The 17,026-nt window shown below is 33.8% G+C and overlaps 1 protein-coding gene across 1 annotated transcript; it reads left to right on the top strand.

Annotated features, from left to right (window-relative positions):
- The first annotated feature begins 8,482 nt into the window (after positions 1-8,482).
- Positions 8,483-9,340, top strand: LOC122204576 (olfactory receptor 13C2). Its single transcript, XM_042912100.1, has one exon. It carries the CDS (start codon positions 8,483-8,485, stop codon positions 9,338-9,340), a length of 858 nt encoding a protein of 285 aa, XP_042768034.1.
- Positions 9,341-17,026: the final 7,686 nt, after the last annotated feature.

Here is a 17,026-nt window from a genome sequence, read left to right as displayed (position 1 = left end):
AAAGTTCAGGTATCACCTCTCCTGGCAAGTGTGTCTTGATTCTGAGTTACTTGTCACTTATACTTCCATAGCACATTAAACCATCATTTTATTTTATTTTCTATTTTTGAGAGAAAGAGAGTGGGGGAAAAGCAGAGGGAGAGGGAGATAGAGAATCTCAAGCAGGCTCTACTCCCAACACAGAGTCCTATCTGCAGCTCGATCTTAGGACTGTAGGATCATTCAGGACATGAGCTGAAATCAATAGTCAGACACTTAACCACTGAGCCACTCAGGTGCCCATAAACCATCATTTTAATTGCAGCATTACGACCTTTTATTGAAATCATCTGATTACATGGATATTTTTATTACTACCTATAGGACAGGTAGAGACTGCATCTTGGGCATTTTTATATTCATAGAAATTCTTACTATCGGCTTCATTGAGTAATTGAGTATGTATATAATAAATATCATATAAACAGTGATTTTAGAAAATATAAAACACTTAATAGAAATATGGGTAGAAGACATGAGTATACAACACATATACAAGACAATACAGCTATTTAAGACACAACAAAAGTTAAATATTATAGTAGTTAAAAATTCCATTAAAAGGCATGATGAGATACTATTTTAAGCCCTTTAGATTACCAAAAAAAAATCCCAAACTATTGAAAGCATCATTGATGACAAGAGCAAGAGAAAAATCAGCAGTACTGTAATACTGGTGGGAGCATAAACTAGTATTATCTTTTAGATTCATAAAAATCTTCACTGTTTTTGGCCACATCATTTCACTTCTTGAATTCGATTTTAACAAAGTGATTTGAACTAATTTTGTTAAAAATGATTTAAAAAGAAAAAGAAAAAAATATCATTCAAAAGTAAACAGACTTAACGTTCGTTTTTGGATCTCTAGAGGGGCAAATGATTTTAGCTTGATTTATTATGTTGTTTTATAATGAAGATCAGGCTCCTTTCTGAACTATGGTTGTTTTCAGCTTTGTTTCTTAAACCTTTATATATTATCTGAGGATATCTTTTCTTTCCTTGCCTTTCTTTTCCCTTCTCCTTTCTTCCTTCTAAAAAAACATTTTCCTTTCCTGTACAAAGACTGTGTATTACTTTTAGAATATCTACAATGTGAATGTGTTCATTCAAAAAGTCAACTTTTATTATAAGACAATTTATAAAGTGAATATAAAATTGTACAGTAAATAATCTATACTTCCAAAAAGGTTGTGTGTGTGTGTGTGTGTGTGTGTGTGTCTGTGTGTGTGTGTCTGTGTGTGTCTGTGTGTGTTTGCATGTGTGTAAGACAGGGAGAAAAAGAGATTGAAAAATTGAGAGAGAATTCAGTTGGGGAAATTTTGATGACTGTACATGAGCCTCTTTATGATTTTTGTGTGAAACAGTGTAATGGGCCTCTTGTAATTAGGTCTTCAGGGCTTTATTTCTGAAGTCTCATGTTTTATACATATTTCATTTATGAAGCAATTTAAAGTTGTCCATAGAGGTTTAGAGAGATCCTTAAGAACACTTAAATTGTGTCCTAAAGAATGGAGCAGATTCTTTAGATATTTGTGGGTCCACAATGGGGCAGTGTTTTAGCCTGGGCTTTATGGGGAAATTGCCCCATTCCTAAAATGTATGGTTAAGTATCAATTTCCTTCCTATTTCGAACTAGAGGAATCTAATGGTGCTTTGTCTGAACTAGCAGAATTTATCTTTGTATTCACACCTGTAACAGTCATGTGTCTATAAATGTCAAACACTCAGTGAGTTTCTATGGCCAAGTGATTACTCACTAGTAGCTGCCTCTTTGGAGGCTCAGCTACTAATGTGGAGTCATGAAGATTGGCTGCAAGTAGAAAAGCAGGACAAAATCATCTGTTGCTGCAACCTAGAGAGACAGGCAGTCTCTGGTTTGAAGGTAAGTTACTGCAAAGACAGGAAACAAACTTATCATCGATAAGTAGGAGTTGGACTGATGGTTTAAAAGTGTCAATTTTGAACATGAGATGTTTTTCTCATTGAGAGATTGAGTGTTAGAAAGGGAATTTAAGGGTCTAGTGACTGCGATGTGGTGGGGAGAAAAGAGCTATGAGACCAAAAGAGCAGTTCTGTATGCAGAGACCACTGCACAACCAACTGGAAGGAATTTGCCCAGCAGGATGAGTTACTTTTATTAATGTTCAGCTTTTTAGTGTGTTACATAGTATTTGGACACTGTTATTTACTTGAGCGAATTGAGGCTTACTATAGGGTGTACAGTAGACTATGTGTTCTTTGGGAAACAAGTCATCGCTGGTCCTCTAGCAACAGCTCAGTTCCATTTGGTTCAGTCACTTAAGAACCAGGTGAACTGTGTTCCAGGGCCTCTTTATACAGAGATAACATACGAAGAGGATCCTATGACCAATTTGGATTTTTTTAAAGAAACTGAACATTATCATTTTGTGAACTGAAAAAGAAAATTTACCAAAGCAGTGCATAGCCAGAAAGACACCTGCTTGGGCATTATTCTAGTATGTTTGCATGCAGTATTGGGGACTATTTTGAATATCTGCTTTTCGATCATTAGGTTATAATTGTAAAAGTGAGTAGCTTTTCCTTTTCCTTTTCCTTTTTATGCCAAGAGGCTTGCTAAAAATGTTAAAATAGTCTTAGTCAAAAAAGTTAGTCATGTGTTTTAAGACAAGGAACACACTGGTACCTTACTACAACCCTATCTTTTTATAGAGGGAATTGAATTTGATATAAGGCAGAACTTGAGATGATTTTTGCCATTTTGGCACCTAGTTTTCTGGTGTCCAGAAGATTGGGGTGACTGTGATAAAGTGTATTAGGATCTGTACGTAGGATGAAATAATACCATTTGTCAGAACATTGTGTGTGATCTGATTAAGCTTTTAAGCTACATATACTTGATAAAGAAATGATAAAGAGATAAAGAGATGCAGATGACTCTAACAGAAGGAAGAAATGAACGGAGAAGCATGAAGGAAACCACTGACAATGGGAACCACTGTTGTGCTAATTGGTTATATGCACCAGCTCATGTAGTCATATCAACAAATAATATGATATAGGTGTTTTTATCTTCATCCTGTAGTGAGGGATGGTGATAATCAAAAACCTGCCCAGGCCATCTAGTTAAGAGGCAGAGATAGTGTTTGACCTAAGTTTGCCTCCAAAGTCTGTGTGCTTGACAGTGGTATGGAATGTGTTTGTTAGAATATCATGTAGCATGGGGATAGCTAATGGAACAATGACTTTGACAGATGATTTTTTTACAGGTGTGCATATAATCTTCACTATTCAAAGGACCCCTCTGTACATAATACCCTTGGGGGTCTCAAGTGGTTTGAGACCTAACCCAGAAAAGTATGACAAATTCTATAAGATGGAAATCTTCTAAAAAATTAAATAATTTTAAAAGCTCGGGCAAAGAGGATTTTAAAACAGGAAAATCAGATTTGGCTTTGGGTGATCCCACGAAGACTAGTTATGGTCTGAAAATGAGAAGATGGATCCTTATTTCAGAGCAAAGTGCCCCATAACATTAGGTGGACAGAGGAATTGAGAATGGAACAAGAATAATAGCTAGCATTTATTGAGCTATTATTTTGTTTGGGGAATTTTACTACTCATAAAAGCAATAATGCATTTAATGGAAAGGAAATGACATAGGATATAAGGATAGACCCTTAACCTGGTCAAAGAATAGTTTACAGCTTGATGGTGGGACAGGAGATGGTTATGGGCCTGAAAATCCTAATGATACTATTTAAGTATATTGAGTATTGAAAATTTGACTATATTTAGAGTACCTATTAGTCTCCAAGTCTCATGTAGTGTGTAATACTGAACAAGTTAGAACAATTTTCAAACATACAGCCTTGTGTCCTATGACAATGGATGGTTTGATGTAGTATATGTCATGTAGTGATGTAAGTGAAAGGAGAGAGAGAGGCAGGCAGTGAATCTCAAGAGCTTTAATGTTGCTTTTTAAATAATAAGCAATCTATTCATAGAGTGCCAAAATTTCAAAAAGTAGTAAAAGATATACTGTAAATAGCCAACTTTCCATTCCTGTTAATCAGCTATCCATTTCATTTTCTGGCGATAACTATTCTTGTTTCTTTTTCTAGAGATATTCTATATATGAGCAAAAATGCATGTATGTATGTGTATCATAATACATATATAATATTTTTTCACAAATGTTAGTGTGTCATATATACTATTCTGAGCATTACTTTTCTAGTTAATATTTCTTAAAGATATTTCCACATCAATGCACAAAAAGGCCCATATTCTTTTTGACAGCAGAATAGTATTCCATTATTTCTATGTTCCCTTTTCCTGGAAATGTAAACTGTTTCCACATCTGCTAATACAGACAATATGTTAATGAATCAATTTGTATGTAAATCACTTTACACATGTGCTGGCATAACTAGTGATAATTACTTACAAGTAAATCTTGGTCAATGATTATATGTATGCTTTTATGATTTTGACATATATTTCCAAATTGTCCTCCATAGAGGATGTACCAATTAGAGTGTACATTGAGAATATAGGAGTTCCTGTCTCCTTGCCCTTAGGAGGCAAGCCATTAGAGGTGAAACCATGCCTTGTCCTTATGAGATCAGTGCATAGACATCTAAAGAATGAGTCATGGTGAGAGATGTAGGAAAATTCTCTGTAGCTCCCTGTGATGTTGGTCACTCAGTTTCTTGAAAACTTTTTTTAATATATGTGTGTGTGTGTGTGTGTGTGTGTGTGTGTGTGTAGTGTTTGTATATTCATACTTATATGTATAATTATATATAACCTTTAATGTACCAAATAAAATAACGATGTCAATTAACAGCAGGCACAACTTATATATACATATGTATGTATATTACCAATATATATTTTAATATATACTTATATATTACATGTTATACATATATTTGTTGTATATGATATATAACTATATATTGTATATTATGCATAATTATGTATATTATATCCTTAGGGTATATTCTGAAATGTAGAATTTGGTAGAAAAGTCATGCATTTTTATCTGCGATTTTAAAAAAGAAAGATATTTGATAATTTATGGAGATTTAGATAATCTATTACATTATAATCTGAGGAAAATTCTGCAAATATACTCTAACCAAACCAAAATATAAATTAACATGTGGTCCTGAAGAGAATAAAAGAGAAACAGAAGAGAGAGGAACCAATAGTGAACAATGAGTAAATATAGAGTGGTAAATACATTGATGAAGAATATCCAATACGTATAGTGTAAGGGCTGAGAAAGAACTCTCAAAAAGGCTCATTGTAAGGAAATTATAAATACTTCTACATTATTTCACTGACTGACATTTAGGAATTTGAGGATAGAAATGGGGGAATAAAAGTATTCTTGTAGTTCTGTCTTCATTTAATGTTTGAGGGATAGTTTAGGAGTTAGGCAGCACTCTAGTAGAAAAAAATAATCATTATGAGCAAATGGTTGGGTCCTGTAAGTCAAATTTTGAGAGTAGAGAAAGAGAAGATATCCAGTTATGGAATGGTAAAATTGAGTAGAGTGTTCAAGTTAATGAAAACAAATAAGAGTGACAACTTAACCAGCAAAAATAAGGAAGTGGGAAAAAAAGAGAATGCACTAATGTAAAGTAAATAAGTTATAAAAATAAAGTATATGCAAATAAGAAAATTAAATAGATTCATAACTATATTTTAAAGTGAATGGACTACGTGGCAATGAGAAAGAATGAAATATGGCCTTTTGTAACAACGTGGATGGAACTGGAGAGTGTGATGCTAAGTGAAATAAGTCATACAGAGAAAGACAGATACCATATGGTTTCACTCTTATGTGGATCCTGAGAAACTTAACAGAAACCCATGGGGGAGGGGAAGGAAAAAAAAAAGAAGAGGTTAGAGTGGGAGAGAGCCAAAGCATAAGAGACTGTTAAAAACTGAGAACAAACTGAGGGTTGATGGGGGGTGGGAGGGAGGGGAGGGTGGGTGATGGGTATTGAGGAGGGCACCTTTTGGGATGAGCACTGGGTGTTGTATGGAAACCAATTTGACAATAAATTTCATATATTAAAAAATAAATAAATAAATAAATAAATAAATAAATAAATAAATAAATAAACCAATCATGGGAAAGTGAAAAAAAAATAAAGTGAATGGACTAAATACTTTCATATAAGACAGAGACTGTAAAAGGAGATTAAAAATTTAAACCAGATATATGTTACTTACAAGTAGTATACTTAAACAAAGCGAGAAAGAGAAAGAAAAGTTGAAAATAATGGGATGCACTAAGAGTAGGCAAAAGCTCCCAAACTAAGAGGAAACAGGAGTGTAATAGAAATATCCTAAAAGTGGAAAATAAAGCACAAAACAGGAGAAAGGCCAATTAAGAACATTCATAGTTTATAAAGATTATCAGCCATTAACAACACAGAAGTAAGCATATAAAAAAATCCTACTTATATAGGCAGAACATGCTTACCAATATTTATATATAATTTATTAATTATAGATGACAGAAGTTAATTATTTCAAAGGTTTGAATAATACATTAAATAAACTTGATTATATGTATACATGTATGCATGTATTGTGTATCTATATAAAATCATATGTCTCTCTCAAAGAGAATTCATATCTTTTGTTAACATTTACAACATGGATCAAGTAATTGGCTGCCAAAGTCTCCATAACTAGAGAATTATAAGTCATTTCTCATATCATAAAATTGGAAATAACAAAAATCGAACACAAATATCTAATGACTAGAGTTCAAGAAACACACACTTGGGTAACTCCTGGTTTAAAGAGGAAAAGGAAAAATAATTATCTAGAAGTTAATGAAAAGAACATTTCATATCAAAATCTAAGTTTTTAGGAAACAACGTATTTTAAGAGCATGAATTACAGTTAGCAATAGGGAAGAAGGGAAATATTAACGAATTTAGTTCTTATTTCATGAAATTAGAAAATCCAAATAAGCTTGAAAAAATTTACAAACTTCTTCAGTTCATAAGACAGGGAAAAAAAGATTGGAAAGGCTAAATCTATCCAAAAGCCTCCTTTCCTTTTTTGAGAAGATCTGTAATATAGGGAAATGCCTTGTGAGACTAATACAGAAAAAATATCACTTAAGATAGTAAGGAAAAAGGAGATAGAACGTCTCACAAGGGAGAGCACAGATTATAAGGATTAAATGCAACCCTATGACAACACATTTGTAGCAAAATATAAAGTATTAAAATGAACTTCTCTCAAATCTCCATGTTGAAATCTTACTTCTTTCTGAACAATCATCTATTTTGGTTTGATATTTCTTTTGAAACGTTAGTATTAGGAAATATTAGTAAATTAGATTACAAGGTAATCTAGTCTATGAGCCAAGTTCTCTGCAAATTGAATAATTAAGAATTTATACTCTGCAGCCATATGGCTTGGGGTTAATCTTAGTTATACCATTATTTAGCTATATGACCTTGACCTTAGGCAAATTACTTAACTTTTATGTGCTTTATTTTCTTCCTCTGTTAATAAAGATGATGATGCTAACAACAGTAATTGCCTAATAGGGATGCCATTCAGACTAAATGAGGTAATGCATAAAGTAAGCAATTAGTAGTGGATTGACACAGAGTGACAAATAGTAGTCATTATTTTGTCTTTCATTTTATTCCTTTATTCAACATATATTTTTGAACATCTATTTCTGTGTCCACTTCACTATAGGTACTGGACTGTGGAAGTAAACAACAAAAGTACCTACCTTTGTAAAGTTTACATGCTTCTGGTCAAGACAGATAGTAAACATAACATTATAATTTCAAGGAGTGACAAGATCATTGATTTATTGTGTGGTGGTGTGTAGCCAGTAAAAATGGTTTATTGTTCAGTTACACATAAAATACAATGCTAAGTTTTTATTATAACCTCTAGTTTACATATGTGATGATAAATATGATAAAAAGGCCAGGCTTCAGCAAGGAAGACTTAGGTTTGAATCTGACTTAGCTCTGATATGTATTTACCTTTAGTCAAGTTTACTTAATATTTATACTTTAGTTTATCTGTAAAATGTGGATTACAATACCTCTATTTTAGCACTATGATGAGATTAAATTACATGACACATTGCATGTAGCATAAAACATGTTAGTTTCCTCTTCCTTGCTTTGGTTCATTTTTGTATACTTCTTTTTTTTCTTTAGTCTTCTCCTTTAGAAATATTTTTCCCTTCTGGAAGAATATGGTACTTGTAAACTAGTACACATTTGAAAGTAATCGTAAGATACACATTTTGTTTTAACAAATTTTAATGTTTTACAGGTAAAAGAGAAACAGTAGAATGGAATGGGAAAATCAAACCATTCTGGTGGAATTCGTTTTAAAGGGACTTTCTGGCTACCCAAGGCTTGAGCTACTCTTTTTTGCACTGATCTTAATAATGTATGTTGTCATCCTTCTGGGCAATGGCACCCTTATTTTAATCAGCATCTGGGACCCCCACCTTCACACCCCTATGTACTTCTTCCTGGGGAACCTCTCCTTCTTGGACATCTGCTACACCACCACCTCCATTCCCTCCACACTGGTGAGCTTCCTCTCAGAAAGAAAGACCATATCCTTCTCTGGCTGTGCAATACAGATGTTCCTCGGCTTGGCCATGGGGACAACAGAGTGTGTGCTCCTGGGCATGATGGCCTTTGACCGGTATGTGGCTATCTGCAACCCTCTAAGATATCCTGTCATCATGAGCAAGGATTCCTATGTGCCCATGGCAGCTGGGTCCTGGATCATAGGAGTCATCAACTCTGCAGTACAAACCGCATTTGTAGTACAATTGCCTTTCTGTGGGAATAACGTCATCAATCATTTCTCCTGTGAAATTCTGGCTATCATGAAACTGGCCTGTGCTGACATCTCAGGCAACGAGTTCATCATGCTCGTGGCCACAACACTGTTTATATTGACACCACTGTTATTAATCATTATCTCTTACACATTAATCATTGTCAGCATCCTCAAAATTCGCTCTTCTGAGGGGAGAAGCAAAGTTTTCTCCACGTGCTCAGCCCATCTGACTGTGGTGATAATATTCTATGGAACCATTCTCTTCATGTACATGAAGCCCAAGTCTAAAGACACACTTAATTCAGAGGACTTGGATGCTACTGACAAACTTATATCCTTGTTTTATGGGGTTATTACTCCTATGATTAATCCTTTAATCTACAGTCTTAGGAACAAAGATGTTAAGGAGGCAGTAAAACACCTATTGAGAAGAAATGTTTTTAATAAGTAAATGGGAAAGGGACAGGTTATTTTTATAATCACAATATGAAAATCAATTAGGGAAACCAAAGAGCCTAATAGGTCGGTTCTTGTTGCTGTGTCAAATTCATCTCTCAAATCTCTCAAGCTTTAAAAATTTTTTTGGTGCAGTGCATAATGAAAATAAGTAAATGCCTATGTTTTAGGAGTCAGCGATTATGTTTTTTTCTTATTGTTCAAGAGCTTGAACGTGAGGGCAAGTAGAGGGGTAATGTAATAGTGAGAGAGATTTCCAGACAGGACAATGTTACCCTTTAAATGCTTTTTGATAAGATTATTTTCAAAACCAATTTAATATTTTCTTACTTTATAAGACAGAATAAAAACTTGTTTCAGATTTTTAAAACTTAAAATCATGAACTTACAATATTGTATTTACTAAAAAATATAATTTACTTGGAGCCTGTTCATATATGTAATGTTGATTGTCCTCTGTCTAGGTAGCTGTACAATATTAAACTTTTTGGTTCTAGTATAATAATTTTTTATAACTTTTTGTTCATATCCACCTATGAGGTATTAAGTTATTATTCTTTTCTACTTTCAACATATCTACTTTGACAGTCTTTTTTTCTGAAGGCCTTCTGATACATGGGATCTAACTGCTTTGGATGTGGAATTAAATGACTGATTTTTAAAGCCTTTTGAAAATTAAAAGAAAATAACTACTTAGTGAAATATCCATGGATAAAAGTAGAGCTATATCTTTTCCTTTGTACCACTGACTTTCTATCCATGAAGTATGTTGCTAATCCAGGAGGAATCTGTTATTATGGAATGGTGGATCTACCTTTAGATGGTTTTTACATTTGGTTTTTATCTGGGATTTCCATTTCTTTTCTATGTTATGGTAATGTTCAGCTTTAAAAACATTTACTTTTATCATTTTATTTCTTCATCTGAATTTCATACTTTAAATATTCATATTAGATTTGAATGATTAATATTATATATTTTTTCTTCCTCTATCATATTATTCTCAGAGTTTTTTATTTAAAAATTTAAGTAATTTAGGTTATGTTTCTTTTTTAAAACAATATCCTATATTTTTTAAAAAATTAAATTTAAGTTAATTAACAAACAGTGTAGTCTTGGCTTCGGGAGTAGAACCCAGTGATGCATTACTTATATATGACACCCAGTGCTCATCCTGAAAAGTGCTCTCCTTAATGCCCATCACCCATTTAATCCATCCCTCCACTCACCTCCACTCCAACAACCCTCAGTTTATTTTCTGTCTTTAAGAGTCTCTTATGGCTTGCCTCCTGCTCTGTTCTTATCTTATTTTTCCTTCTGAGCCCCTATGTTCATTTGTTGAGTTTCTCAAATTCCACATGTGAGTGAAATCATATGATATCTTTCTCTGACTAATTTATAATACCCTGTAGTTCTATCCATTTTGTTGCAAATGGCAGGACTTCATTCTTTTTAATCGCCAAGTAGTATTCCATTGTACATGTATACCACATCTTCTTTATCAGTTTGTCAGTTGGGTGGACATTTGGGCTCTTTCCATAATTTGGCTATAGTTGATAGTGCTGCTATGAACATTGGGGTGCATATGCCCCTTCGAATCAGCATTTTTGTATCCTTTGGTTAAATGTGTAGTAGTGTGATTACTAGTTTTATTATTAATTTTTTGAGGAAATTCCATACTGTTTTCCAGAGTGGCTGTATCAGTTTGCATTCCCGCCAACAGTGCAAAAGGTCTTCCCTGTCTCCACATCCTTGCCATCATCTGTTGTTCCTATCTTGAGAAGCAAGAAATGTCCCCAGTACATAACCTAATCTTATAACTAGAAAGAAAGAAGCTAGAAAAGGAACAGGAAATAAAGCCCAAAGCCAGCATAAGGGAAATAATAAACATTAGAGGAACTAAATGATATAGAATCCAAAGAAACCAAAACAGATAAATGAAACTAAGAGCTGTTTTTTTGAAATAATAGCTTATGATTCTTTTAGAATTTTAGAAAACTTTAAGATATTACGTTACTTGGTTTTACTCTTGTTTGATTGCTTCAGCTTTTTAAACACTGCTTAAAATTCTACATTATTTAATTGCTAATTTTTATTTAGATTTTAAATTTTTATTTTTTTAACCTTTTAATTTTTTAAAAATCTTGTGTTTACTTTTAATTGTAAAATAGAGATTCATTTTCCCCTTATAGTTCAGAAAGAGGCAGCAGTGAGCCTTTTATAGGATACTACATCACAAAAGAAAGGCCTCCTTTATTCCATTGTCATTCTACTTCTATCTCTGTCTCCTTGAATCTTTTATTTTTCTTAGTAATAATAGTAGTAAATAATTATTTTCTGGGAATGTCCTTCAAGAAATTTGAGAGAACCACAAGTTCATGATCCTTCCAAGATCCTATATCTATCTAACGAACGAACGAACAAACGACAGTAACAACAAAAAGACCTAAGACCTGAGTGACTTCTTATATTGGTGTACTTTCTGAAACTATAAGGGGGATAAAATGTTTTAAATTTCTCCAATATGCAAAGCTGTTAGGATATACTGAGCCAACATTTGTCTAAACCCACGAGCTGTCAGCATACTCAAGGAGGTAGTGAAAGATTTGACTGACAAACCACAATAGGGGTTTTGTATAACAGGTTCACAGCCTGATTTACATGAAACATATTTATTCCCAAGATGGAGTTCTTGGGAATTTCTTTCCAGAACAGTCATATATGTATATCATATATATACTGTTCATATATATATACTGTTTGTCACTCCTTTGCATTACTTTCTTTCATCATCATGATCAGTGAGAAGCTGGCTAGAACCCAGTTTATACAAAGTAAGATTTTAAAAAATGGCCCCAGAGTCGTTTCACTGATTCATGGTTTCCTGACTTTGTTGGATTTAGACTTGGTCATTGTGCAGCTGCCCAGAAAGTGGAATGACCATATTGCAGATTGGCCCTTCTTTGGAAAATGCTTAGGGGGCAGATAGGCTAGCAATTTGTAAACTTTAGTTGGCTTTCTTAGGAGAGAATGATGTGCTATTCAGAGGGGGACAGAATAACGGAAGGGTGACTAAATGAAAGTGTTTAGAGACTACTGGTTGTGGCTGATCTCTTGTTTCATACCACTATTTAGGCTTCAGGACCAGTCATTTCTGCCTGTTCTTCAATGTCATCAATGCTGATGTCATTTTGATCCAGTTTGTGTCATCCCATGCATGGATTTACATTCCCTTCATTCCCTGAACTATAGCTAGCTCCGGGCTTCTATTTACTAACTGAAGATTTGAGGAAGATACAAAGGAATGACAATGCAGAAAAGGAAAAAAGAATAACCCTAATTAGACTTCAGATCTCACACTTCCTAACCTCCACCATGAGCTTTCGTAAAGATTCCTTATCATCCGTCTCTCCCCTAGGCTCTGGTCACCTGTTATGTTAATAGGGTTCACTGTTTCTCATTTAAGAATTATATCTTACATTTGTTATCATCCTTAGTCCCAGAGAAGCATGACTCCATGTACTTGCTTCTGGACCTTGGAAGACATCAGGTTCAGACCAAAACTTAAGTAGTTGCTGTCAGGTGGGGCACAAACAACGCATAATGCCAGTTTTTGTTTGTTTTGTTTGTTGTGTTTGTTTTGTTTTGGTTTTTGTTTTTGTTTTTCTAGTCAAACATCTTGTGTCTTTGGAACATGATGGCCCTAATAGAATCAACCTTGGAATGGTGACCATATGTCTTATTTGCTCAGAACGAGTCTACTTAGCAGAGTTTCCCTGGTGTAATTAGTAATAGTTCACTTTCATTGTCAAGTGTCCTAGCTTGGATGAGAAGAAAAATTATGTAATGCCTTATAAGTGGAGATGAACAAAAAGTTATAAAAATAATACTATACTAGAATGAAAAAGTTTAATATTATATAGCTACATAGAACAAGGATAATCAGCATTTCATATTTGGATAGACTCCAAATAAATCAGATTCTTTTAGTAATTACAATATTATAAATTCATGGTTTTAACTGAGTTTTAAAAATCTGAAACCAGTTTTCATTCTGTCTTGTAAAGAAAGTAACAAAATATCCTGGTAGTCCAAGCCTCCTTACCTTACTTTCTAGAACCTTTATGTTTTTACCTTTCATACTGAGATACACAACCCATCTGGAATTGATTAATTAACAACCTCTGGGCAGATCATGCCATGCTGTTTAGGGTGTCCTAAATTGTTTTCCACAATTTACTTGGAAATTTGTTAATTTGCTTTACATTTATTAGACATCAGAGTAATATATTTTTACTTATTTTTATTCTCTTCTGTTTTGTCTCACTAAAATCATTAGAAATACATTTTATAGGATTTCTGGGAGCTCATTTACACCCAGTACTAAGAAAATGGACTTTATATTTGTAATTGTATTTTGGAACTAGAAATATTTTGTGTCGTCTACAATCTGCTTCTTAGTATTATAAGAGGAATCTTAATTTTTAAGGAAACTAAACCTAGTTTTAAATAGTCCTTAGCCATTTTCAGGCACCAATACATTTTTCAAATAAAATTCTCTCATTTTACCTTATATGTCTCAACTCCTGAATATGTTACTCTAAGTACCAGAATTCGTAACCAGTACTAAAAGTAATGATAAATGATATAAATAATGAAAACAAATCTGTCACTATTTATGAATAATGCTCTATGATGTAGGATACTCAAATGATCTATAGTATTGGACTTAAAAAGTGAATTAATGTCAACTATACTTCAATTAAAAATTTTAAAAAATTGCAAAAAAGTGGGGCGCCTGGGTGGCGCAGTCGGTTAAGCGTCCGACTTCAGCCAGGTCACGATCTCGCGGTCCGTGAGTTCGAGCCCCGCGTCAGGCTCTGGGCTGACGGCTCGGAGCCTGGAGCCTGTTTCCGATTCTGTGTCTCCCTCTCTCTCTGCCCCTCCCCCGTTCATGCTCTGTCTCTCTCTGTCCCAAAAATAAATAAAAAACGTTGAAAAAAAAATTAAAAAAAAAAAATTGCAAAAAAGTGAATTTACCAAGATTGCTAAATATCAGTTTAACATAGAAAAATCATTACATACCAATAACAAGAAAGTCGAAAATAGCATTTAAAGCAAAATTTATAATAGCATCAAAAATATAAAAATATATGACAAGACATTTATATAAGAAAAATCAATAAAACATTATTGAGAGAAATTTAAAAATACCTAAATTAATGGATTAGAAGATTCAATAGTATAAAGATGTCATTCTCTCTAAATTGAAATATAGGTTCAAGGCTATCTCAATCAAAATTCCCGCAGATTATTGTGAAAATTTATACACAGATACCAAAATATACAAATGCCAACACTAGCTAACCCACCCATAAAGAATAAATAATTTAGAGGGCCAAAATCAAATCTTATTATATAGAGCTATAGCTAAAAAGACAATGTAGTATTTGTGCAAGGATAAGAATAATAGACTAATGGAACAGTACAAGAGGCCAAAAAGAGATCCAAACATATATGGTCAATTAGTTTATATCAAAAGTGATACTGTAGTGCAGTGGGGAAGAGAGCTTTCAATAAAATCATATTGAGTCAAATAGTGTACACATAGTAAAAAATAAATCTTGACCTTGCCTGATACCATACACAAAAATTAATTCCAGATGGATTGTATATCTCAGTATGAAAGGCAAAAATGTAAAAGTTCTAGAAAGTAAGGTAGGAAGCTTGAACTCATCAGGATATTTTCCCTATGGATAAAAATAGGAGAGACAAATGAATAAAATTATGACTCTTTTAAGAGGGATAAAGACCAGGTGAGTCAGTGTTGGATAGGCGATGAAACCATTTATTGCTACATCAGTGTTACATTGTTACAATGAAACAGCATAATAAACAATCATAAAATCTCAGTGGTACAGCAAAATAAACATTTATTCAAGTCTATGAGACACCTGGATCCATGTGACCTCAACTATATTATCTTTATATCTCAAATCAGCTGTGAGTTGGCTTGCTGATTGTGGACTCACTCATTTGTTGGGGATTGACTGACTCATGTAAAGTGGCCTTGGCTGTTGGCAACTGAGGCACCTCAGTTCTGCTTAATGTGCATTTTATCCTCCAGTTGGGTAACTTGGACATATTTTCATGATAATAGCAGAGATGGAAAAGAGAGGACTAACCTAAGTGAAAGTGCTTTACTAGTCTGTTCTTGCATTATATTTCTTAATGCTCCAGTGATCAAATCAAGCCACATGTGTAGGACCAAATCAGAGTAGGCAAGCCTAGGAAAGAGTGAAGAATTGGGGTCATTAATATAATTAATATACCACAATTGTATAAGATCACTTAGCTCGCCAATAGTCGAGCTGAGGTTTAATTCACAACTCTTTACGTCTGGTACTCATTCCAATGCACTATTCCTTCAAAGACTGTTATATAATCTTTATAAAATCACAATCATTGTGCTAAAAACTCAGGGTCTTCAAGGGGCATTTGATAGTAGTCAGTTATCTGATTGATCAATGTTCTCCCTTTACTCTGTGGCCATTTAAAAGCTCAGTAAGGATGTTTTGTCTTCTGTTTCTCATATAACTGAAATATTTGGAGAGATTTCTGAAAATAATTCAGTTACTTTACAAGCTCAGAGGCCCTGTAGGAAGGCATTTCTATAGTTTTTAATTGCAGTGTTTGCTATGTAATTCGAGGGCAATCTGCAGAAGGAATGAAGGAGGCAAATAGTCTCCTACAATTCTACTTGCACAAAGGCTGCTCAGCAATCAAGTGTTTTATGGTCCCAGATAACTTGAATTAATTAAAAGTTTTTTTCACCTCATTTTTTGGTTCCCAATTAGTACATGGAACTTGGAGAATCAAACCCTGGAGAACTAGAAAGTTTCTTAACTTCTTTATGTTCCAGAATCACAGCATTAAATTGTTAAGGGAGTTGGAAAGTCCCTAATAGCAACAGGAGACTTTAGTAGTCTTAGAGCCAGGGATTACCCTTTGGAAGTTTTAGAGAGCAGAGCATAGGTGGTGATTTTGGCAGAAAAAAATCTTTGTCATTATTTTTCTTAGGCAGTTATTTTTGTATTTTTACCAAAAGCTCTGTATGTTGAGAATTTGTGAATGAGGAAAGATCTGGCTTGATTTTTTGCAAGCCAAGAGCATCCATATCCTTTTTCATTGCAATTTCTGAATAAAAATACCTCTGCATAACCCACTCTAATACAGTTTTCATGGAGAATTACCATAATTACAAAATTCAGATTCTTTTACTTTTCTGAGCACTGCACAAAGATTCACAAGCAAGACCATGCTGGAGATCAACTTTAAATAGTGAAGCATACATTAGTCAAAGAGGAAGATACTGATCACATGTGCTGAGGTAAATGAGAGCAGACCTTATCCATCTCTTTCTGTATCCTCCGATTTATAAAAGTGATTCACGGGTCTCAGCTAGGCCAGGAGACCAGAATAGGAGACCAGATATTTACTTTTAAAAGAAATGCTTGTTGATAAGGAAAATATTGAGTTGAAATGAGCCCAAAATGTGGGACGGAAGTTTTCGATTTGCTTTTGATTTTCTCATTTATCTCAGACAAGTCATTAAACTCCTTCAAGCATCCATCAACTTTAAAATACAAATGTTGGGGTAGAACTCTGATTTGTTCTGGCT

This window comes from Panthera leo, chromosome D4 (assembly GCF_018350215.1).
Source record: "Panthera leo isolate Ple1 chromosome D4, P.leo_Ple1_pat1.1, whole genome shotgun sequence".
Lineage (NCBI taxonomy): Eukaryota > Metazoa > Chordata > Mammalia > Carnivora > Felidae > Panthera > Panthera leo.
Note: the sequence above shows the minus strand (reverse complement) of the source record. Positions and strands in the feature narration are given on the sequence as shown.